Source organism: Halichoerus grypus, chromosome 8 (assembly GCF_964656455.1).
Source record: "Halichoerus grypus chromosome 8, mHalGry1.hap1.1, whole genome shotgun sequence".
NCBI classification, from domain to species: Eukaryota; Metazoa; Chordata; class Mammalia; order Carnivora; family Phocidae; genus Halichoerus; species Halichoerus grypus.
In genome coordinates this window covers 60,701,976-60,724,976 of record NC_135719.1, presented here as the reverse complement: position 1 = coordinate 60,724,976, position 23,001 = coordinate 60,701,976, and the positions used below count along the sequence as shown (strand labels likewise).

At 46.6% G+C, this 23,001-nt stretch overlaps 1 protein-coding gene across 1 annotated transcript in view; it reads right to left on the bottom strand.

The window, feature by feature from the left end:
* Positions 1-23,001, bottom strand: part of MYO5C (myosin VC) — an 89,727-nt gene that overhangs the window by 46,779 nt on the left and 19,947 nt on the right. Inside the window, exons 5-13 of the mRNA XM_036116647.2 lie at positions 22,676-22,832; positions 20,755-20,898; positions 19,923-20,004; positions 18,444-18,551; positions 13,182-13,288; positions 9,832-10,097; positions 6,023-6,104; positions 4,506-4,646; positions 2,532-2,657 (exon numbers count right to left, since the gene is read on the bottom strand). Of these exons, the coding sequence (XP_035972540.2) occupies positions 2,532-2,657; positions 4,506-4,646; positions 6,023-6,104; positions 9,832-10,097; positions 13,182-13,288; positions 18,444-18,551; positions 19,923-20,004; positions 20,755-20,898; positions 22,676-22,832 (1,213 nt within the window). The remainder of the gene's footprint in view (positions 1-2,531; positions 2,658-4,505; positions 4,647-6,022; positions 6,105-9,831; positions 10,098-13,181; positions 13,289-18,443; positions 18,552-19,922; positions 20,005-20,754; positions 20,899-22,675; positions 22,833-23,001) is intronic.

Genomic DNA, 23,001 nt, shown 5'->3' with positions numbered 1-23,001 from the left:
AGATTCAGTTTCTGTTTATCACAGCAAGCCATTTAAATAAAACTTTGGAAGCTGGGAATATGTCATCTGATGGAAAGAGCCAGGCTCTCCCACTGCCTGGATTTCTCACTAGTCACTGATCATGCTGTATTCACCTGTCGGTTCCCTCTAGCTACAGGTGACCAGTCATTCCCTGCAATGTGTGCAGTTAATACACACAGAGGTGTGTGCTTGAGGTTCACTCTGCCTTTGAAGCCATCAGGTGGAGGAAAAAAGCTCAGTGTTGTCCTTTGGGTTCAAACAGAAATATTTTCCTAAAGCAGCATTAACATGGTAGAAAGGAAAGAAAAACTTACCATTTGACCACAAAGTTTTCAAGGGCCACCGAAGCCCTCAGAGTCAGGTTAGAGTGGGTACATGTCTGCACTGCTTCAGTTTGGCTTAGAGAAACTCCATGCGGCCCTTTCTGATCCAAAGGGCTTCTTTAATCCCTCAAACCCCAGGGTGGTTGCTTAAACATTCAAACCCCAATAGTTTATGCCTCTGGGTTACATAGTTTATTATGTGATATATATTTTTCACAAATTAGAAAATATGTTTAAAATACAATTTAATAACTGTGCAGAAACAGGCTTTGGGAAATGCTGGAATCTGGGGGCAGAGAGGGTGTTCACGGGCCCCTGAGCAAGTACTCTGGTTTGTCCCCCTAAATGAGGAAGCATCCTTGCTGGGCAGAGTTTGGGTTAAGAACCAGGAACACCGGCTATGTGCAAACACCCCCTTGTGAATGAAGACCTTGGGTTGCTGGATAAATTCTTCCAGGCTGGTGGTGTGAGCCACTGGCTTAAACGGACAAAGGTATAACAGTGTAATAAGACCATCTGTGGGGACAGTGTCACAGCCTCTGTTGGGAGCTCTGGGGACCTTGGGAAGATAGGCTGACTTGCTGCATCTAAGCACAGCCATCTCATTTTCAAAATGATTGCATTTTCCTGGCTAATTAAACTGAGAACCTAAGCTAACCTTACAACGTGTGTGGTTTCTTCCCAGCAACTTGCAATCCACCCAAAATGCTGCTTTTAAGAGGGACTTCTTGGAAGTGCCAGGGGTGAGAGGATTAAATGTGCAGAAACCAAGTGCGATGAAGAGGGTCTCGAAGTAAATCCCATATGTCTGATGCCTTTTTGCCCCTGCCTTTCCCCCATGGGATCCCAGCTGTGGAATTGCAAAAGACAACCACTAGAAAATATAACCTGAGATATTATCATTCATTTCACATTCATCTCTTCAGGAATCAAAAATGCTAGCAGGTTTTTACAGTGCTCCTCTAGCCCACAAAGTCATTACGACTTTCCAGCTCGTTGTCCCTTGCCCTGCCCTCTCAGTCACAATGAGCACACCCTGACCCCCAGCAGTAGCACTGGTCCCATGATCCCCAGGCACTGGCCAGGCCCTAGGAGCAACACCCAACCGCAAATGCTCTGAGGGCAAGAGTTTCCTTCGGGAAGGAAAACAAGATGAGAACATATGTTTATGGCAAGTGGTTATGGTGATTTTTCTTTTTTTTTCCCTATTTTCTAAGCATTCTGTAATGTAATTTTTTTTTTTTTTTTTTTTTTTTTAAAGATTTTATTTATTTATTTATTTGACAGAGAGAGAGACAGCGAGAGCAGGAACACAAGCAGGGGGAGTGGGAGAGGGAGAAGCAGGCTTCCTGCCGAGCAGAGAGCCCGATGTGGGACTCGATCCCAGGACCCTGGGATCATGACCTGAGCCGAAGGCAGACGCTTAACGACTGAGCCACCCAGGCGCCCCTGTAATTTTTTTTTTTAAAGATTTTATTTATTTGACAGAGAAAGACATAGCGAGAGAGGGAACACAAGCAGGGGGAGTGGGAGAGGGAGAAGCAGGCTTCCCGCTGAGCAGGGAGCCCGATGTGGCGCTCGATCCCAGGACCCTGGGATCATGACCTGAGCCGAAGGCAGACACTTAACGACTGAGCCACCCAGGCGCCCCCTGTAATGTAATTTTTAAATAACTTTTCCTTTTTATTAAAGTAATATGTTTCATAAAAAATAGATCTATAAAGACGAAAATAAAGATCATCTAGAAAATGCAACATCCTGAGCCAGCCTACTTTACCACTGTGATAAATATATTACAACTTAGTAAAAAAGAAAAACCTCAAAAAAAGATACAGCTTTCATTATAGAAAACAATTATGCTGTCTTGATTATAACAATTTCATAGAGGCAATAAACTGATAAGAGACTAATGAATTCCCAGGAAATCCAAAATCAGAAATGAGATCCACTAGCCACACGTTTATCTTTAAAGCACTACAGCGGAAACTCGTATTTTGCGACAAGAAACAAATTAAAAATTGTTAAACACAATTTTGTGATGAAGGAGACAAGCGCACGTCTCCTTCATCACAGCAATGCACTGAGTGTGACTTGAATCCGGCCAGAGAAGCCCCCGGCCTGCCCGCTGCATCTAGGAAACCCCTCCGGCTCCAATGCAGACAGCATCGCCCGAGACTCTCATTGTACCTTGTCAGCAAAGTGCTGGATGATGAAGGATGTATTTGACATTCTGGGTTTTTCAAACAAAGAGTTCTTGTTGACAAAATTATTATACAGCTTTTGAAGCCAGTTTTCATCAGTTCCATGTGGTAACTGCAAGAGAAAAGCAAACCAAATAGTAAGAAAACTAGAGCTGAGAGATGAATAGGGGCACAGAAAAGTACTAATTCTGACAAACCAAGGTGAGCGGACATCTCAGAGTGAGCTCCTTACATCTGTGGCTCCTTCTTATAAAGCAGCTCTAGGCACACATCTGTCCGTGATCTTAACAACCTTTACAGTGCCATTTATACGGACCAATAATGCCCTTTTAGAAAAACAAAATGTTATAAGCGAGAAGGAAAGGGACATATCATATAACTCAAGAATGAAGAAATTTATTTTTGCAGAATTGGCAGTATTCCTATTATTTCTTCCCAAAGAAGTCTAAAGGTTCAGGAAAAAAATAGCCTAGATTTCATTACATGAATGTGACTTTTATTCTCAGTTGAATGGGGAAAGACTGGCACCTAAATGTAATCCTCCCCACTTCATCCCCACCTCAGAAAAATAGCTTTTCTTTTCATTTTACAGCCTATTTATTTTATTTTATTTTTTAAAGATTTTATTTATTTATTTGTCAGAGATTGACAGAGCACAAGCAGGGGGAGCAGCAGAGGGAGAGGGAGAAGCAGAGTCCCCGCTGAGCAGGGAGCCCAATGCGGGGCTCGATCCCAGGACCCTGGGATCATGACCCGAGCCAAAGGCAGCTGTTTAACCGACTGAGCCACTCAGCTACCCCTTTACAGCCTATTTAATAACCACTTCCTCAAACAAAAATAATTGCAGAACTTGTTCCTGATACTGGTGATATAGAAGCGATCAGTGATATTCGGCCCAAACTCAACGAATTTAATCTCCTGTTGTGTCCAAACGACTCCTGCGTGCTTCTTTGTGACACTGGTTGCGTAGCAAACGTCTGTGTAGAGTAGGTACAAATATTTCCTAGAGGCTGCCTTGGCCTGGGCACCCTGCCCTCTCTAGATCATTCCAGAATGCTCAACCCTGCTGCCAGCCCTTTAATCTTGTATCACTGTAGGGGCTGAAACCCAGGTGGTACCAGAGAGGAGAATCTGTGAGAAAAAGCGTGGCATTGCGAATTCCAGGGAGAAAAGGCCAGTTAGTCTTCAACATAATGATTTTTTTTTTTGAAACAAATCTCTGGAAACTAAATCTATGCTTAAACATCATAATACGATCTTTATTTTTTAATTATTTTATTTTAAGCCACTAAGTTTTGGAATGATTTATTTATTTTTTTTTAATTTAAATTTTAGTTAGTAAACATACAGTGCAATATGGGTTTCTGGAGTAGAAATCAGTGATTCATCACTTACATACAACACCCCAAATACAATCTTTAAACCAAAAAACGAGTACTCTCCTGGGGATTACTTGTCCCTGTGGCCCCATGAGGGACACTGCTAGGTTGGCTCACTGTAAAGGTGCTCTTCCTAGAGGGAAATTATAACAGGAGAACTAGAGACCTCTTCTCTTGAATTGTATGATGTTGATTTTTCAGCTACACTCCCCAATGGATGACTCACAAGAATGAGGAAATAAAACTCAATTCATGTAATTAACAAGTGGTGTGAGGTCACCTGCTATTTTCACATCCATTCTAAATACACCTAGGGAGAGCCTCAAAGGGCTCCTCCTTGCTGGACATGACCTGAGAGGTTGTGCGTGGTACCCGATGGTGGGCTACGCACGATGAGGGTGGGAGGCTCAGCTGGCCCTCTGGTGTTCCTGCTACGGACTGCTGTCCCAGCATCAACATCCAACCAACTGGGTAACACTTCAACAATTTACATGTACACCAAAAAAAAAAAAAAAAAATCCAGTTTGTAATATTCTTATCTGTTACTACACAGAAGTTGAACAAAAAAAATTTTAAGTTACCAAGCATTCTTCATCCAGTAACTCCAAAATACCCATTTTCGCTTCAATCAGGTCAATAACTGGTTGGTTGTCATAAAAATCTATCAGAGTCCAAGGAATATCTTCCTTCATATATTCTTCTTGTTCAAGTTTAAAGACATGCTGAAAGTCCAGAAGTTAGTAGAGAAAATAAAACAGAAGATTAAAGTGGGCTTCCAAAGTCTAAGACGTAAGCACCAAACGCAGATACCTGACTGGTTTGCAATGTTTAGGGAAGACCCTGAGGTGCAGGCAACCGTCCTTACCCATGATGGATGCTGCCGAGCTCCTAATGTGATCCTCCCACCTGGTCTGAGTGGGCCCCCACGTCCTGTTGCCTCCAACACCGAGCGTCCTCAGGGGGTCCTGCAATCCCTCCCTGCTCACAGCACTGCCACTAGCCAAGACAGATGCAGCCTCTCTGGCTGCGGGGGAGCCAGCCTGCCTGAGAATGCTGGCCGTGGGGCCCATGTGAGAAGCCAACAACATGGAGAGCTCTGTTCACTACTTGTTCAGGCCATAAGGGTATCAGGGAGGCTTCCCTGAGGACTGGCTCAGGCTCATCCCAGCTGCAGGTGGAGGGAGGGGAGGGGCAGCCTCCCACAGAAGAATCCCCATGCCAGCATGGAAGCCCAATAGGAGGTTGAGAAACGTGGCTCTCATAGAGGCCAGAGAGAGCACAGTAGTGATGGGGGCTGGGGTTGGGGGGAGGAATGCAAACGATGGCGGGGTGACTTCAGGTGAGTGACGCAGCATATCTACTGGGAATAAACTTTACTTATAGTTATTAAATGCTAAACTTCCAGGGAATCTTTGAGAATGCTAACAAAACATACATTTGCAATGGGATGAAATTTAATGTTATACATGGATTAATTCCAAAGTGGGGAAAAGGAAAGAAAAGAAACATTTACTGAGTATGATTCAGTGTTAGGTCTACTCCTCACAACAATATTAGGCAGGCAGATACCAGTGACCCATTTTTTCCCAAAGAGGAAACTGAGGCTCTGAACCTAAGGTCCCAGAGGAAGAAGGTGGGAGAGCAGAGATTCAAACCCAGTTCACCTTGAGCAAAAGTCCATGCTCTGCATGATGTCACATTATTTTTTCTTCAGGACTTGTTTGGGAGAAGCTGAATTTCAAAAGGCAGGCAAGAATTTACCAGGTGAAGAAGAAGGGATGGGAAAGGACAGGAGCAGGTGAGTTACAGCACAGAGCTTGCAAGGCCGTGGGGTCTTTAGGAAACTCAATCATTTGGTTTCATTCGGCTGCATAGAGGGTCTGTGACCAAGCAGGGCAGGTGATGGACTGCAGCCGAGCAGCGGGCCAGGGGACTAGAATAGGATGAAATAGGCTGGGAAGGTGTGATTTCAAGATAGGGCCACAAAGTGGTGCCATGAGCCAGCATGGCCCCACACTATGCCAGGATCTGAGGAGAGGCCTGTTGGCACACACACTGGGCTGAGAACTAGCTTCCAGAAGGCAGAAAAGTCACCTACCAGGTTAAACTGCTGTTGCAGCTTCTCATTAGCGTAATTGATGCAAAACTGTTCGAAGCTGTTCACATCAAAGGTTTCAAAACTGAAATATGGTTTAAACAAGTTAAAACACACTTGTTTATAGATAAGCAATTTTTTTGGACAAACTTCACAGTTTAAAAGTTTGCTGTTTTCAGCAAGTTTTAAATATGCCCCCAAAGCTTCTGGTTTTAATATCCCAGCAGCTGATAAGTCATCTTTTTCCAGGCTGCCCGGGGAAGGAATCTGGTGTGTACAAAACACCTACCCGGAGGCAGGCTGGTCACGTTAAGCTGAGCATCATTTGCTTCACACGACAGCACCCAGACTCGATTACCCTCTTTGTCGGTGAGGAAATAAGGCTCTGAGGGGTTAAGAAGTGTGCCCGAGGTCACACAGCTAGTGTCAGACTCAGCTGTGAGCCTGCCTGACTAGGACACCTATGCCCTGGGGGAAAGGCAAGGCTGTTTCCTGTCCTTCCACTATGTGGGAGAGACAGCACAGTTCTGCCTCCCCAAGGCCTGGTTTCCGAGTTCTTGGAGGACAAGGGCAAGGTCATTTAAGAGCCCGCAGCCCAGCAGACCCCACCAGGTCTATTTTCAGACTTTGAACCCTTGTCTCCCTGGGAGGAAGTGGGCGGGGACGGAAACCAGCAGCGGGCTGGAGGCGACACTGCAGGGAGCCCTGCCCCGCGACTCGCGTCCAGGCCGGACGTGGTCAGCACACGGGTCTGAATGGGAGACCGCCCGATTCGCAAGAGGAGCTGGAAATCTGGACTCATATGTGAATTCTCTCACTCTGGAAGACATGGTGTGGGCTGAACAGAACACAGCACGCCTTCTGCCCCCCAGCCTGGCGAACGCTCCTGCCAGTGGGGAAGCTGAGCCCTGCAGGTCTTAGGGTGGATGTTCACGACCTCACTTAACCCTAACACCACCCTAGGTGCAGGACCAGCAGGACCCCCACCCCCACCCCATCACACCTGAGGGTCAGAGGCCAACAGCGAGTCGTGCCAGATGCGTAATTTGACCCCAGCTCTCGGGGCCCCCAACACCTTGGCTCTTAAACGCTCTAATTCTGAGTGGTTCCCGCTGGCTCCAACCACAGGTTCCCTGAGAATTGCACTTGGCTGAGCCAGGTTGGCTCAGGTTATAATTCCAGGGCAGGGTAAGGGCCTGGATTGTGCTCTAGACAGCTCCAGGGAGACTCAAAGCAGGAGCAGAACCCACACAGCTCGGGCCAGGGGAGAGTCCAAAGGGCCTCGTTGTGCTCCACAGCCCACAGGCCGGGCCAAAGGCAAGGCTCTCTAGAGCGGAGGTAGAATATCAAATATCAATGATTATCTTCCCGTCCTTTTACACACTGCCTCTCCCAAAAATGGGCCCTCAGACCTAAAGTTCAAAACCCACAGAAAGACCTCAATCTATGACCTAAAATGCCAGAAGCACATTAGCTATGACAGCACTTCACACGTGAGTGATGCTTATGGTTCTGAAGACGCCTCCACAACTTCTTCCATTTGACCTTCCTAATAACCCTGCGAGAGAGGCCCCAGCTTACAGAGGCAGAAACGGAGGTTTGGAGAGGTCTTGTGACTTCCTCAGGGCCATACCACTGGTGCTGCAGTGCTCCGTCCCAGGGTCCTGACCCCCGGCCCCGGGCCTTGCCCACTCTGGGTCCAGAGCACGTAGATGCCCGACTGGCTGGGCAATCACAAGTCTTTGTGTTGTTCTGAGAGAAACCTCGAGGCTCACAGCTTTGGCTGTCATCAACTTTCAGGGCTGGTAACTTCTCCTTTGAGGCTGCTGTATTTCCAGATCAAACTGAGCCCAGTTCTCTCAAAAGTTGCCTGGCGTGCCTGAGCAAGGGCCGATCCGCGGGACCACGGCACACGGGGAAAGGCGTGAAAGGGTTTGCCCCGGGCAGAACTGTTACTCAGGGAAGAGCTTAGACTTTTAGAGGGGACCATGAATTCACGGACGGCAGCAAGCATGCTACTTTTATTATCTCTGAAGTGGATTTTAATGTTAAAATTTTAGTTTAAGATATACTTTAACAAGTCCTTATAAATTTACAGTTACTGTCTCAGGTTTGTTCACGTCACCAAAACCTCAAATTCCTTATTGTGGTGGTCTGCAGGCTTCGTGCATCTGACTCCTGCCTGCCTACCGTTCTCCTCACTCCCTGCTGCTTGTACTCAGCTGCCCTTTTCTCTCCCCCAGCCCCCGCTAACCTCCAGCCCACCCATCCGCTTATTTGCTTATTCCCATCACAAGAAGCTTCCCAATCTCTAGATACCTGCCTGCCTTCTCCACTAAAATTTAAGTCCCAAGAGGGCAGGGGCCATGAGCCTATTCTGTTCCCCACCCACACCCCTCACATGCCTGGCACTTAAATATGTGTTGGATGAGTGGAATCACATATCCTTAAAGGACTATTTATTTTTAAGACATTTAAAAACACAGAAAAAACCAGAATGCTACAGCAATCCCGTAATTCTACCACAATAAAAGAGATCACTGTTAAACAAGACTATTTCTTTTTAAAAGTCTACTGAGATTCTTACTGGCTGCTCAAATCCTCTTTTTAGCACAAGACAAGGTAAATCATTTACTAGACTGTCCCCGTAATGTATCAGTATTTTAGAACTGTTGACATACGCTATTAATTGGGAGTCACATGCATTAACTCAGAATCTAAATTAAACAAAGTACCTCCCTTGAGGCACTGTCTCGCCTTATCCAGCTATGGAAAGCCGATTCTCTGTACCTGGGTCAAAGTTCAGCAGCATCATCGTGGTCCGTCTGCTCCCTCTGTTCCCCAGCAGGCCGGGGTGGGGGTGCCCAGAGCCAGCTTTCCCCTCTCCATGGGGAGGAGAGGTTGGGTTGCTGCTCGTGGGGTGTGGGGGAACACTCCCCAAGCCAGGGGAGACACTCCGTGATGCTTTGAATGGAATGAGCTGCCCTCTCCCCCACTGAGAAACCAGGACCAGTCCTGGGAGGGGCGAAGTGTTGGGCATTTGAGGCCAGTTGTTGACAAGCAAAAGCCTGAGCGCCAACAACCCTCAGAGCCTGCCTCCACGCTGGCCTGGCCTCACTCACTCACACTCTGAGGAGTCTACAAGCACCTTGGGTACGCGTTTGGCCTTGGATTTAGAAAAGGAGGACCAGGCAAAGAGGAGGAGGAGCACCTCCAGTGTGGTGGGAACTTCGCCCCCAATGGTATTAGAACAGCTGGAGAAGGGCAGGGGTCCGAGAATGGAAGAGGATTCCAGGGTGTGCGAGGCTGGCTGCTCAAAGGCCTGGCTTTGAGTCTACCTCTGACCCTGTGAGCGTGGGCAAGGTGCAAGACCTCTGGGACTGTCATTTTGCCCCTTTGCAATGGGAGAGGGGTGTCAGGGCTCCACACCTCATGGGGCCTCCGCAGGAAACAGACGTGGGCTCTCCCACCAGCAGAGCAACCATGGACCCATTTCTGCGTGTAAGCCTTGGTTGTCTCGCCTCTGTCTGAGAAGTTGGTGAGCAAGTGCGTGCGGACCAGCCAGCACGGTAGCCAGCATGTGGTGAGCTCTGGGTGCCGGCCGCTATTAATTCAGCATTTACATAATATGCTCTAAATAAAACACACCGTAGCCCAGGGGACCGTACTTAACATCCACACATGCAAACATAGAGAACACCATCCTTCTGATCATGTGAAACACAAAAAAGAAACCAGAACAAAATGATCTAAAAATAATGGGCATTTGACATTTAAATGAGGAAAGACAGGCTCACAGAAGAGAATCTTACCCATAAATGTCCAAAACACCAATAAAAGTGTGCTGCTTGCCTGAAAACTGCAACGCTTGGTTAATTCTCTCCACAATGAAGTCGAACAGGTGAGCGTAGATCTTTTTGGCCAGTGCGTCCCTGGCATTGACCGCCTGGGGCCTGGTCATGGGCTTCACCACCGTCTCGGAGGTTGTGATGATTTTGCGATTGCACAGCCACTGAGCAACTTTGGCCCTCTCCAGGCCCAGGAGCTCACAGAACACCTTCAGGTGCCTGTCGTCCTCCTTCAAACACAAGCACAAGCCCCATCAGGGCCGTCTGGCCATCGAAACCTGCTGCAGCCCACCCGGCCGGGGCCCCGGGGCCTCCATCTGGGCCTGTGCCAGGGACAAGGATGCGCTGGCATGAGAACGCCCAGGCCTAACAAGACAGAGGCAGGCCTGCGAGGAAAGCAGGAGGGCCACAGCGGCACGGAGCCCACATCAAGGCACTGTGATGATGCCAGGCAGTCCTGGGCCGCGTCCCACCCGGGTTTTCATTCTGGCCAAAGAATGTCCGCAGTGAATAAGGCCAGGGAAGCAATCCTCCCCTTCTGGTGCATGCGGACATGGCCTCAAGGCCCCTCTCTTCCCTTTGCAACATGCCCAGACCACCTGTCCCTACCTGTGTGGTCAGCGTTTGCGTGGGGGGTCTAGGCCCGAGGTACGTAGATCTCATTGTCAGAGAACCTGACAATGGGGCTCCTTTAACAGAGCTGGCTTCCCAGCTGACAGGAGGAACGTGTGCAAGACTTTTCGTGGACACACAAAGTGAATCTTGCCTCTCTTGCAGCTGGGGCATGAGAGCTGCCCCCCTGGTCAGAGACAAGGAAAGGTCTGTTCCCGTTTGTCTTCAGCCAGCAGGGACAAGGAGTCCTTGACACCTGGCAAGGAGATGTGACTGAGCGCTATCATTCCCCCTGGGCAAGGGAACGTCCCCCTCGGGCTAATCTGTAGAGGTCAACACAGCCAATGGGAAAACCACGTGGCTGCACTTAAAAAGCATCAGATTATAGTGGAGCAAACAATCTAGAAAGTCCTGCCACCTCCTTGCTGTCCACCCACACCCCTTCTGACCAACATCTCAATAACACAAAGCTTGTATTCACCTGCCTGACCTCCCTGGAGAGCAGACTGGCAGAGTCAGGGGCTTTCTTCCTTCTAAGAAGGAACTAAACCATCGGAGTCAAAAACATTCAGCTACAGACGGCTGCAGCAGGCAGAAAGGAAAGGGACAGGAATTCTTAACAAGATGACTTCCTCCAGATGGGGTCTGCCCAACATTTCAAGTTTCTGATGCAAATGAATGGTATGTATGTTCCAAAGATAGGACCGCTAATTATAGAACTGGTAATTTGCTATGAAGATTCTACATCTTTTTCAGAGACTTTGTCTCCTCAGATTGATAGACAAAGGATTTTTAGTCTATCAATTTTAACTCCTCCTCCAAAATACTACCTTCATAACAAACTTCATGGGACAGAGATCAACACAAGGGCACTTGTTGGGTGGATGTCACACTTCCAGTCTATGGAGTTTGAGAAGAAGAAGGGCAGAAGCCCACTTCTCAGAGGCAAATGAGAAAGCACAGACAGAGAACCACCACCACGTGCATGCCAGGCTCCAAGGCAGGCCTACCATCCCCTCTCCCAGAACCTGCCAGTCCCGTGTCGACTGACTAACTCGGTGAGGGCTGGACACAGGGGGGAATGGGAGGGGTGCTTAGTGTGAGAGCTTGAGGAGAGGGAGAATTACTTCCTGGTCACAGGACAGCAGGACTGAAGCACTGAGCCAAAAATCACACATTCCATCCACTGTTTGGCTCTCCCTCCCCTAAACGGCAGGTACCAGAGAGCTGAGAAATGACCAGTGTACCAAATTATCAACTGTTCCCATGAGTTTTTTGGGGGACAGGAAAATAGACATTGTTATATTATGAACTGAACACTTCCTTCCAAAATTTATATGTTGAAGCCCTAGCCTCAAATGTGTTGCTATTTGGGGTGGGGCCTTTGGGAGGTGATTAGCTTTAGATGAGGTCATAAGGGTGGGGCCCTCACGATGGGATTAGTGCCCTTGTAAGAAGAGGAAGAGACCAGAGCTCTCTGGGTCCCTCTCTCTGCTGTGAGGACCCAGCAAGCAAGGGGCTGTCTGCAAGCCAGGAAGAGAGCCCTCACCAAGAGCTCAACCATGCTGCACCCTGACCTTGGACTTCCGGCTGCCAGGACTGTGAGAAGATAAACTTCGGTTGTTGAAGCCACCCAGCCCGCGGTATTTTGTTACGGCCACGGGAGTTGACAAGACAGACATATATACACAAAGCTTTAAAGGTCAGGCGACCTCGCAGTTCAAAGAAGCATTTTTTACTACGTGTTATTTTCTTCTTTATGTGGATATTCACGAGAAGAACCAAACACACGACCCTACTAAGGATCACTTTTCATAATTTTGTCAGAGAAATACACACATAAACTTACCCTGAGTTCATTAAAAAAAGAAATGTCACAGAACTGACAAGGGATTTCCAGAGGGAAAGTCAGCACTACTGGGGCTGATGTGGGCAAGTGTCAAGAAGTGGGAGGTGTCCTTTCTGCTCCAAATATCCAGTGCACTGAGGGCCCTACACAAGCTGCACCCTCTCTCCCCACCCCATTTTCTGGCCTCATCTATCACCCCTTCTTTCACTCACTCCTCTTTGGATATACTTTTTTTTTCATGATTTGTCAAATAACAGCTCCTGCCTGAGGGCCTCTGCACTTGCTGTCCCCTCTACCTTGAATGTTCTTTCCCCCAGTACAGGCAGAAGTCACTTTGTCGTCTTCAGGCCTCTGCCCACCGCCACCGTCCCAGCCAGGCTTTGTCTGAATGCTCTAGGCAAGAGGCACCGCCCCTCTGCACCCTGGACTCTGCTTCCTTCTCCTTGCTCACGGCCATCACCTGCCACCAGGGCCTGTAATTGGGTTGTTGTGTCTCCCCCACTTCCTACCCCCAGATCATAAGCCCCACGAAGGGTGACTTGTTTGGTTTGGGTCACTGTTGTTTCTCCAGAGCCTGCAACAGGGCTTGGCATGTAGCAGGTACTTAGTAAAAATTTACTGGATTAAAGAAAAACACATAGAGAAGGCATTTTCCCCTCCTCTACTGTTGTAAGGGGAAGCAGTTTTACTCTTTAAAAGCTACCCTTGGAATCCCTTGCTTCCTTGCTCTGACAACAGGTCTCTCCCGCAGGCCCAATGTGCCTGGTGCTAAAATGCAGAAGCAGAGTAACCATGAGACGCTCTATCTGGTGACCCTCTGAACACGGGAAGGGGAAACAAAGCAGCATCTTACACTGACTGAGGACCTCTCCTGGCCCAGTGCTGTGATCCGCACATTGCCCAGATGTAGGATGGCTGCTAGGATCTTAAAAACGTCCATCTGAAAATCCTCCTTGAAACCTGAAAAAACAAATTTCCAAATTAGGATTATTGCATTTCTTCCCTGACTTAACCGCTAGTAAGATAAGCCCTGAATTCTTCCAAGAGACTCTAGTACCATCATCAGTGCCAAGAGCTGGGACAGGAACAGGCAACGGTCCCCAGAGAGCATGTGGTTCTCCATTCTTGCCGGTCTGACATGCAAGGACACAAGATGTGAATGCGACAGCCCAACAGGTTTCCCCTCCTGCCATCGCTGCTACGAGGGCGACACAAAAATTCATACCCAAAGAACCATTTCGTGGTAGGTTCCCGAGCAAAGCAGCTCTCATTTATTCTATGTGATGTGCTTCCTTTATTTTTACTGTGGGTTTTTTCTTCTTTTTAAAGCTTGATTGATTGATTGATTGATTGATTATTTGACAGAGAGAGACACAGCGAGAGAGGGAACACAAGCAGGGGGAGAGGCAGAGGGAGAAGCAGACTTCCCATTAAGCAGGGAGCCCGATGTGGGTCTCAATCCCAGGACCCTGGGATCATGACCTGAGCCAAAGGCAGACGCTTAATGACTGAGCCACCCAGGCGCCCCCCTCATGCTGCTTTTGGTTCACAAATCTACCAATAAAGCAGAAGGGAACTAAAACTGGATCTTTCCAATCATTTGGGAATCTTCGGTTCGGCATTCCTACTCACCACGTGACCCTCCTAGAACTAAATCACTTAATGACGCCATATGAAAGTGAAGTAATTCCAAAGCAATGATGTGAAAGAGACAACTTAAGATGTTAGTGGAGTAATTCTCTTTAGTGAGACAAGGTCATGCAAAAGCACTGCTGGCCCGAGTTCGATTTCATTGAGAAGCACAATGGTCAAGTACCTTGAGCCTGAGGTCCAGGCTAGGTATGACTCCTTCCAGGGTGTTCTTTCTGTGAGCGATTAAATGGCCAGGCAAGGAACAAAGGGCGAATTAAATGAGAGTCAGCAGAACAAAGGAAAGGAGCTTTTGGTCAAAATGCATCCCCTTCTGCTTCCTAAGGGATAACTCGAGCTAAGGTGCCTCAGGAGCAGAACCGGAAGGGAAAGCAAATGGAACTCTGTGCCAGACACTGTCCCAAGTACTCTCCAGGTATCATCTCATCTAATGCTTACAACAACCATATGAAGTGCCATTATGGTTTCCTTTTTATGGAGGGAGAAACTAAGGCATAGAACGGTTAGGTCATCCTGGGCATGTCATATCTAAGCAGTTTAATACAATATGTGAAAAAAACCCGTGGAGTTCATGAAGTCATCCTAGCTTCACCCCCCTGTGTGCAAACATGGATGCCCCCTGAAAACCTCATGCCAAGCAAAGAAATTAGAGCAGACTCCAGAGGTCCATTTACTGGGCGTGTGGGGAAATGGATTTGCATACTGAGCTAGATGACCTTGCCACTAATTTCCCTATACTAGCTCTATAACAAACCACAGCAATGGGCAAATCAACCAAATACTTATTTGGCAATTACATTTTTAAAAAGGGTGGTCTGCCCTAATATGCTATAAGCCTACGTACAATTCAAGTTAGGTGGTTTCCCCTTGAGATCTCCATCTAAGAAGAGAACACTGAGGGGCACCTGGGTGGCTTAGTTATTGCATCTGCCTTCGGCTCAGGTCATGATCTCTGGGATCAAGCTCCACATCAGGCTCCCTGGGATCGAACCCAAGTTGGCCTCCCTGCTCATCAGGGAGTCTGCTTCTCCCTCTCCCTCTGCCGTCCACCCCCACCCCCGCTTGTGTGCTCTCTCTCTCTCAAATAAATAAAATCTTAAAAAAATAAGAAAAGAAAAAGAGAACACTGAGACACAAACAAGAGAACATGGCCAGCAGGACAAGCAGTATACCACATTCTCACACTGTTAGGAGAAACACTATTGTTTAGAACTTCCTGGGTGATGGAAATGTTCTGAATTTGTGCTGGCCAATAGGGTGGCTATTTGCCACGTGTGCTTATGAGCACTTGAAACATGCCTTATGCAACTGAGAAACTGAATTTAAAGGTTATTTCAAAATGAAATGCAGTCACTGTGGCTGGTGGCCACTGTGCTGGATGGCACAGGTTTAAAGACCATGACATCAACACACAGTATGAGGTCATTGGTTGTGGGGGGGTCACAGGATGATGGCAATCTCAAAGTCACAGTGAGGTCACCCTGGTTCCTCTCCACAACAGTAAACGGACCTCTGTAGTCTGCTCAAATTTCTTCGCCTGGCATGCATCATCGGGGGACTTCCATGGGGAGACACACAGGGCCGAAGCTAAGATGGCTTCATGAAGTCCATCCATGAATCTTCACATATTGTAAGAAAATTCTAAGGAACCATCAGCTACGTTCACTCTATCATCTAAGACAAAGGGCAGCAAATGTTTTCTTGTTAGGCTTTGTAGGCTGTTTGGTCTACATCACAATTACTCAACTCTGCCACCGCAGCATGAAAACAGCCATAGACCACACTTAAACAAATGAGCGTGTCTATGTTCCAATAAAACTTTATTTACAAAAAGAGGCAGCAATCTGCTGACCTCTGGTCTAGGACATTTTTTAGTGATTCATGCAGTGAAGTCATGCTTTCATTAAATATATACTGATTTCTCATATTGATATAGCCTGCCATAGCTCATAAACTACTTTATTTTTTAAAAATTTATTTGAGGAGATAGCATGTGCACACATGTGCAGGGAGAGGGGCAGAAGGAGAGGGAGAGAGAATCCTCAAGCAGACTCTCTGCTGAGCACAGAGCCTGACACGGGGCTCAATCCTAGGACCCTGAGACCATGACCTGAATGGAAATCAAGAGTTGGCTGCTCAACGGACTGAGCCACCCAGGTGCCCCCATAAACTGCTTTAGACATTATCTCTTAATCCTCACCACATCCCTAATAGCTATGGAGGGGAGCGCAGTGGGCAGCCAACACGATTAATAGCCACAAGAGGCAAAAGACTGTTTTACAGTACTTCCCCACAAAACTTTGGGGGACTTTGTCAAAACATCTAGGCCAGGGGTGCAAGGGTGTGCCAGGTGAGGCAAGCCAGGTGCCAGGGGCCGACCCTGCATTTGCGCCACCCTGAGAGTGAGCACCTGAATGCCTCCTTCAAGTTCATGCCCTAGTCGCCTCTCCTGCCTCACCCTAGTCCTGGCCTGGCTGGTGTGGACATTTGTGCAAATAATCTAATTTGTGTGAGACCGTGAAAAAAATTGCTGCTGCTGATCTCTAAAGATTAAGAAAGGTTCCATGGAGAAGGGGATGGTTTTGCTCAAAGGATGGCTAGGGCTTGGACAATAGGGAATAGTGACTGAGGGCAGGCAGTCACACTGAGCAAGCACCTGCTACGTGCTCAGCCTGGTACCAGGGGCTTTCCCATACGTTTCCTAACCAGTTATTATGAGAGCCCTGTGGGTAAGGAATATGGCCATTCTATAGATCGGGAAACTGGGTCTCAGAAAGGGCAACCTCCTTAGAGTCCTACCAATTAGGTTTTGAATGATATTTATCTGACCTCAAAGCCTACTCTATTTCTCTTATATCATTTTGGTGTGGGGTGAAATATTATAGAGGTGGGAGGGAGTGTCGGAAGGGTAGAGGTGGGAAGGAGGACAGGGCATGTGGACCAAGGTCCCACCGGGACCTGCCAGAGCGAGGCTGCCTGATCCCTCCTCATACATGGTATTCCTTCTCAGTAGAGCACATTATAAAAAGATACAATTATGACTTCAGCTACTTTAAAAAATATTAATCAGTACCAAAAGTGTTTATCTCATTATTATAAACTATTTAAATTGCCCTTCTCCGTAAAGTGGTTTGGAAGGGCGGGGGGCACCTGGGTAGCTCAGTCGGTTAAGCATCTGACTCTTGATCTCGGCTCAGGTCTTGATCTTAGGGTCATGAGTTCAAGCCCTGCCTTTGGCTCCAGACCCAGTGTGGAGCCTACTTAAAAAAAAAAAAAAGAAAAGAAAAGAAAGAAAGAAAGAAAAAAAAAAAAGCAATTTGGAAGGGAAGGGGCAGAATCAGATGGTAATTCTACTTAGAAAACCAACCAGATTTCATTCTCAATTATCCAAATGTTTCATTCTCAATTATCCAGAAGAGTAATCTTGCCTATTACTCTGATATATTTAACCTCGAATTCTTGGCCTTTTACATTTAAATATAGTCACCCAAACCACAACAATGAAAATAACTTGGTGAAACAAATATTTTCTATAAGATGTAAAAACAGTCTGTGGTCTCACACTGATCAGAAGCTTTGACAGTTATGTGTTAACGTCTACACTAATACACTATGAGAAAGTAGATGATAATTTTTATCAATGCCATTTGGTAGACACTTCCCAAACATGAGCTCCATGTGGGAAAAGCAAGGTGGAGAAAGACCAAGCAATCCAAGATTTTGTTTTCTGTATAAAAATGTGGTAAGAGGGGCGCCTGGTGGCTCAGCTGGTTAAGCGTCTGACTCTTGATTTCAGCTCGGGTCATGATCTCAGGTCATGGGGTTGAGAGCCCCATGTTAGGCTCTGGGCTCAGTGGGCAGTCTGCTCGGGATTCTCTCCTTCTCGCTCTGCTCCTCTCTGCCCACCCCCGCCCCAACCTCCCATTTGTGCTCTCTTGTGTTTTCTCCCACTCTCTATCTCTCTCTCTCTCTCAAAAAAAAAAAAGCGAGACGCCTCCATTCCCCTATCATAAAATGGGGGAAGTACCAGTGTTTACCTCATAAAGTACTTGTGTATTAAGCAAGCTAATACAGGTAATGAAGTGCTTAGGATGATGCCTGGTAGTTCCATGTAAGTGTCTGCTATTTTTATCAGGCCAGGTAGGGTCAACATGACCCTCCCGGTCTGATGCACCAGTCTTCTCCGAAGTCAGCCCAGAGGAGGAGCCTGAGAGCAGCCACAGGGCTGACAGCCCATGTTGCTCACTGTAACCATCGAGCCTGAAGGCAAAGGAGTTAACAGCTAGATCTTTTAAGGGAAAAGCACAGTCTTGACCACTTGGCCATCAAATATACTGATTGGATCATCCCAAGATTAGAATTTATTAAGAGTCTTTAGAACACGCACCTGCTGGGCATCCCTGCTTTTCACTTTTGTTTTTTAAAGAGAAAATGGCCACACGTTGCATAGGCTATGTCCACTCACCCAGCAGTGTGAAGGTCTTCCGAGTCTCCACCATGTCTGCTCTGTCATTCACACCCTCAATGATGGTGCTGCCTCCCATTCTTGTGTAGTTAAATTCTTCTGCACTCCCTGAAACCAAAAGATTGCTGTCTGTGACACAGAAATTTGTACACACATGTTTATCAGAAGGTAGGAAGCTCACACATAATACACTAGAGGAAGCACTTGACACACGTCGCTCCATGTATTCCTTAGAATTCTATGTGACAGATGCAAAAGCTGAGGCCCAGAAAAGCGGCGCCACAGCCGATGTGGGGCAAGAATTTGAACACGGGCCTGTTTGACTACAAAGCTCCTGGGTTTTGTTCCCATATCTAACTATTTTACACAGCTTTACTGTGGATTACCGACCACAGAATAAACTGTACATGGTTAAGATGTAGACTCTGATGAGTTTTGATATATGTATACCCTAATGAAATCATCACCACAATCAAGAGAATAACCATAGGCACACCTAATACTTGAATAGTAGGTGAGCCTTCAGAAAGCTCTCCCAAATTCACTATTCATATTCTGTTTGGCAGACAGGCATGGGTGTTATCTTTATACGAAATCTGATTTTGTATAAAGGAAATTTAGATTCTTCACCAGTGCAAGCAACTTCTCCACGATTGGAGTGTGTGCATTCAACTCCGACACACTGGACAGTTCTATCTACCAACACAGCACAAGCAACCAAGAGAGGAGAGCTGTGACAGCACGGGAATCAAGCTGTTTGCACTAAAGGACAAATAGTTCTGCTGTCCCTGCAGTATGATTAGTTGGAACTATAAATAATAATGACCTTGAGTCATCAAGGAAGCTCAAATGATGACAGAGACACTCTGTCTCAGAAGACAGGGAAATATGTCATACATACTGGAAAACAGCCATCCAAGGAAGTTCAGATAAAGAAAAGTTTAGGGATTTGACAGCACCAAGTCCCAGGGGTCAGGAGGCCTTATTCAGGTGGTTCTAGCTAGATGACCATCATCACCCATGAGCTTTGAAAAAACCCCTGGAGTTGAAGGGTCTCTTCTCCTAGAGCCACCCTGCCCCTCAATCTATCCCCTTAGTTAGATGCATCAATTCTACCCCCAAAACCCAAGGATCTGTCTTTGGACAGAACATTTTTTAAGTGATATTACTATAAAAAGAAATCAACCTTGGGGCACCTGGGTGGCTTAGTCGGTTAAGTGTCTGCCTTTGGCTCAGGTCATGATCCCGGGTCCTGGGATCAAGCCCCAAGTCAGACTCCCTGCTCTGCGGGGAACCTGCTTCTCTTTCTCTCTCTGCTCTTCCCCACCCCCTCGCTCATGCTCTCTCTCTCTCTTTCACTCTGCTCTCTCTTTCTCAAATAAATAAAATCTTTAAAAAAAAAAAAAGAAGAAGAAATCAACCTGGAATTTAAGCCCCTACATAAAAGAGAGACACTTCCATGCATTATCCACCACATACCCAATTTAAGATGTTTAAATTCCGACTGCTGGGCAGATGCACAAAGCTGATAAAAAATGTGGTAATTTCGTTCATTTTCCGACTGTAACATAAAGAAAAGTCCTGATATTATACCAGCCCTTTACAAGTAAAAATATGAGGTTTTTAATGGAGGGGACTTAGATGGCTAACCTGGATTGACAACTCTCTTCTCATGGACACTGACATTTACCTGGGTTTTTTCTTCTGGTCAATAACACTGTGACCCAACCTGTTCCCTCTCTGCTGGCTCAAGATCACTTTCCAGATAAGGACGCCAGAGAAAATGTTATTAAATGAAAACATTCTGTGACATGAGAATAATGTAATTTGTACCAGTGAAATTTTTTAAGAAACTCCCTGCAATACAAGGCTTACTGTTACTCTCTTGGGCGAAAACTATGAGAATTTTCTCCACTTTACTGACAGAAAAGCCTTTCTCTTAAACTCCCCCCACTAGCTGTAAGCCCAGTCCCTTCCTGGTAGGAAAGCCAGTCTAACAGCTTTGTCTGTTTCAAGCAGTTTTTGTGTTCTAGAAAGATAAACTTGATTCCTAAACTCTAAGGATCTTTTAAGTATCCAAAATTAAAAATAATTTTTCCCTTCAGTGGATTCGTATCACTCCACTGATACTGCATCTGTCAATTTTTTGTTTTTAAGAAACAGAAAAAAAATAAGCCAAGATGCAAATGAAAGACAGGAAACTTTCTTCTTCAAGTCACAGAGCAATGTAGGTTGTCTAATGAGTATGTAAGTGTAAACAGTACCTTAAAAGTTGGGAAAAAGGAAATTTAACTACTATTTTTATTCTTACTTGAAAGACGACTCTGGATTTCTCCAGCAGGTAAGTTCTCATGTTGGCTCCTATAATTTGATTTCTCTCATCAAAACTGATTTCTGTGTATTTCCCAAACCGACTACTGTTGTCGTTGCGGGTGGTCTTGGCATTTCCGACAGCCTACAAAACACAGGCCTCTCGATAATGTTAAAAAGATCTTTGCACAATACTAGGGGAGCAGTTTTAATAAAACCCAATCCTGTGTGCTGGGAAAAGGTCTGACTAGTAGAGGGAGGTGGGGGGGGGGGGGAAGGAAAGCAGTCCAAAGCTCGCAGGGAGCATGACACACCCTCAGCCCGCCATTCAAAGCTCTCCTCCGTCTTGCTGGGAGACACTGGGCAGGATTAGAAAGAGCACAGGTTCTGATGTTTCATGGCTCCAAGTTCCTTTTCTGCTATCTGTACAATGCTAGAAAAGTTATTTTATCTTTCCAAGGCTCCATTTCTTTATCATAACATGGGAATAATATGCATCTTGCAGAGTTGGGAGGATGACCTAAGATAATACCAAGGGCCTCAACACATCCACGTCCTGAATATTACAGATGCTCACTTAAAAGAACACATCTCTCATCCAAACTTTATTTCTATCCTTATCTCTTACCACTTCCCTACTCAGACCTTCCACTCAACCAAAAAAGTGCCCTCTCCCATCCTTTCCATGTTCTGGCATAATTTTTGCTTTTTTACTTCTACTCTTGAATTCTGTCTCTCCTCTGCCCATGCCCCCCGCCCCCCCTTCCTGAGAACTCTCCACCTGGAAGTACCCTTCTCATGCACACAAACTAATCTTCCTGCCCGGCTCATCATGCTTTCTGACGACACATATTTACTGAGTCCCAGCTATAGGCCACATGCTCGGGTGGCAAAGGTGAGCCACGTGGACATGGCCCTGTCTTTCTGGAGCTTACCATCTAGTGGGCGAGACCAACCCTAAACAAATAATCACATACATTTATCCACGGGGCAGTGTCTCTGGACAACTTTTCTATTGCTATCTTAGATTGTGATCTATGTTTCCATTTAACTTTAAAGTACGTTTATGTTAGAGGAGTCTTAAGACTTGGGGACTGGGACTTACTCTTTTCCATCACTTCCTGTATTACCTGACATAGTGGCTTAAACAAAATAGGTGATCTGATACATATTCATTGATGATTTTGATTTGAGAAAACAGAGAGAGGAGGTCTAGGAATCTAATGGTCTTAATTTTTTGCTGTGCTTCCAAATAAATCTAAGTCAATCCTTTTCCCATTTTGCAAAGCAGCCAGAGTTGGCCTCTGGGCATCCCCTGAGCCTCTCAGATGCCCCTTCTCCCTTGAGGGCTGGCTCCTTACTCCTGAGTGCCATCACGGCTGGCCTTGTCCACACCTCTGACCTGGTTAGTGTTGTGCAGATGGATCAGCTCTCAGGGAGGGGAGGAGGAAGAGTCTTGATACATGGCACTGGCCAATCTTTAAGGTGTAAATACTCCCACCATGACTGATGTCGAACTGCCAGAGGTTTAACAGTCGGCTTGGAAAAAAAATTCTGAATATTTCCCAATCAGCTCGTGAAAGCTGGTGCGCTTGCTGGAGACCACCACTGGTCTCAGCGCACCAGTGCTGTCTATGGTTGAGGACATTTCCTTTGGGATAGAAATGCAGACAGGGGACTCCTGAAATCCGATTTCTAGCCCAGCAGATTGAGGAGAGAGCCTTGGCGGCAGCAGTCTCCACCCCAAGCTCCTCCAAATCCCACCAGAGAAGAGGCCTCCTGGCTCTTTCCTGCCCTCACTTCCATGGTCTTTAAAGGGGAAGGACTCAAGGTAGCCGAGACAACAGATGCACACCAGCCCACTTCTCCCTCATTCCACACCGTCGCCTGTGCCCCTGCCCCCAGCCCCGCAGGCTGCGTACCTCCGTGATGGGGTTCGACGCCAGAACCTTGTCCTCCACGTGGGTGTTGGCGCTGGACTTGCTGACGGTGGCGAAGTACCTCATGGCGTAGCGAGCGGACACAGTCTTCCCAGCACCTGACTCCCCACTTACAATTATTGACTGATTTTTATTGTTTCTGAAGCAAATAAGAGTATTTTTAAAATGCTCATTTCTTCCTATTAAAAAGGCAATATATACTCAGTAAGAAAAATGCAGACAAGCGGAAAGAAGGCCAACTGTTTCATTACTCTAAGGTAACTGTTTTTTAACGTTCCAGTGAATTTCCTTCTAGTCTCTTTTTTTCT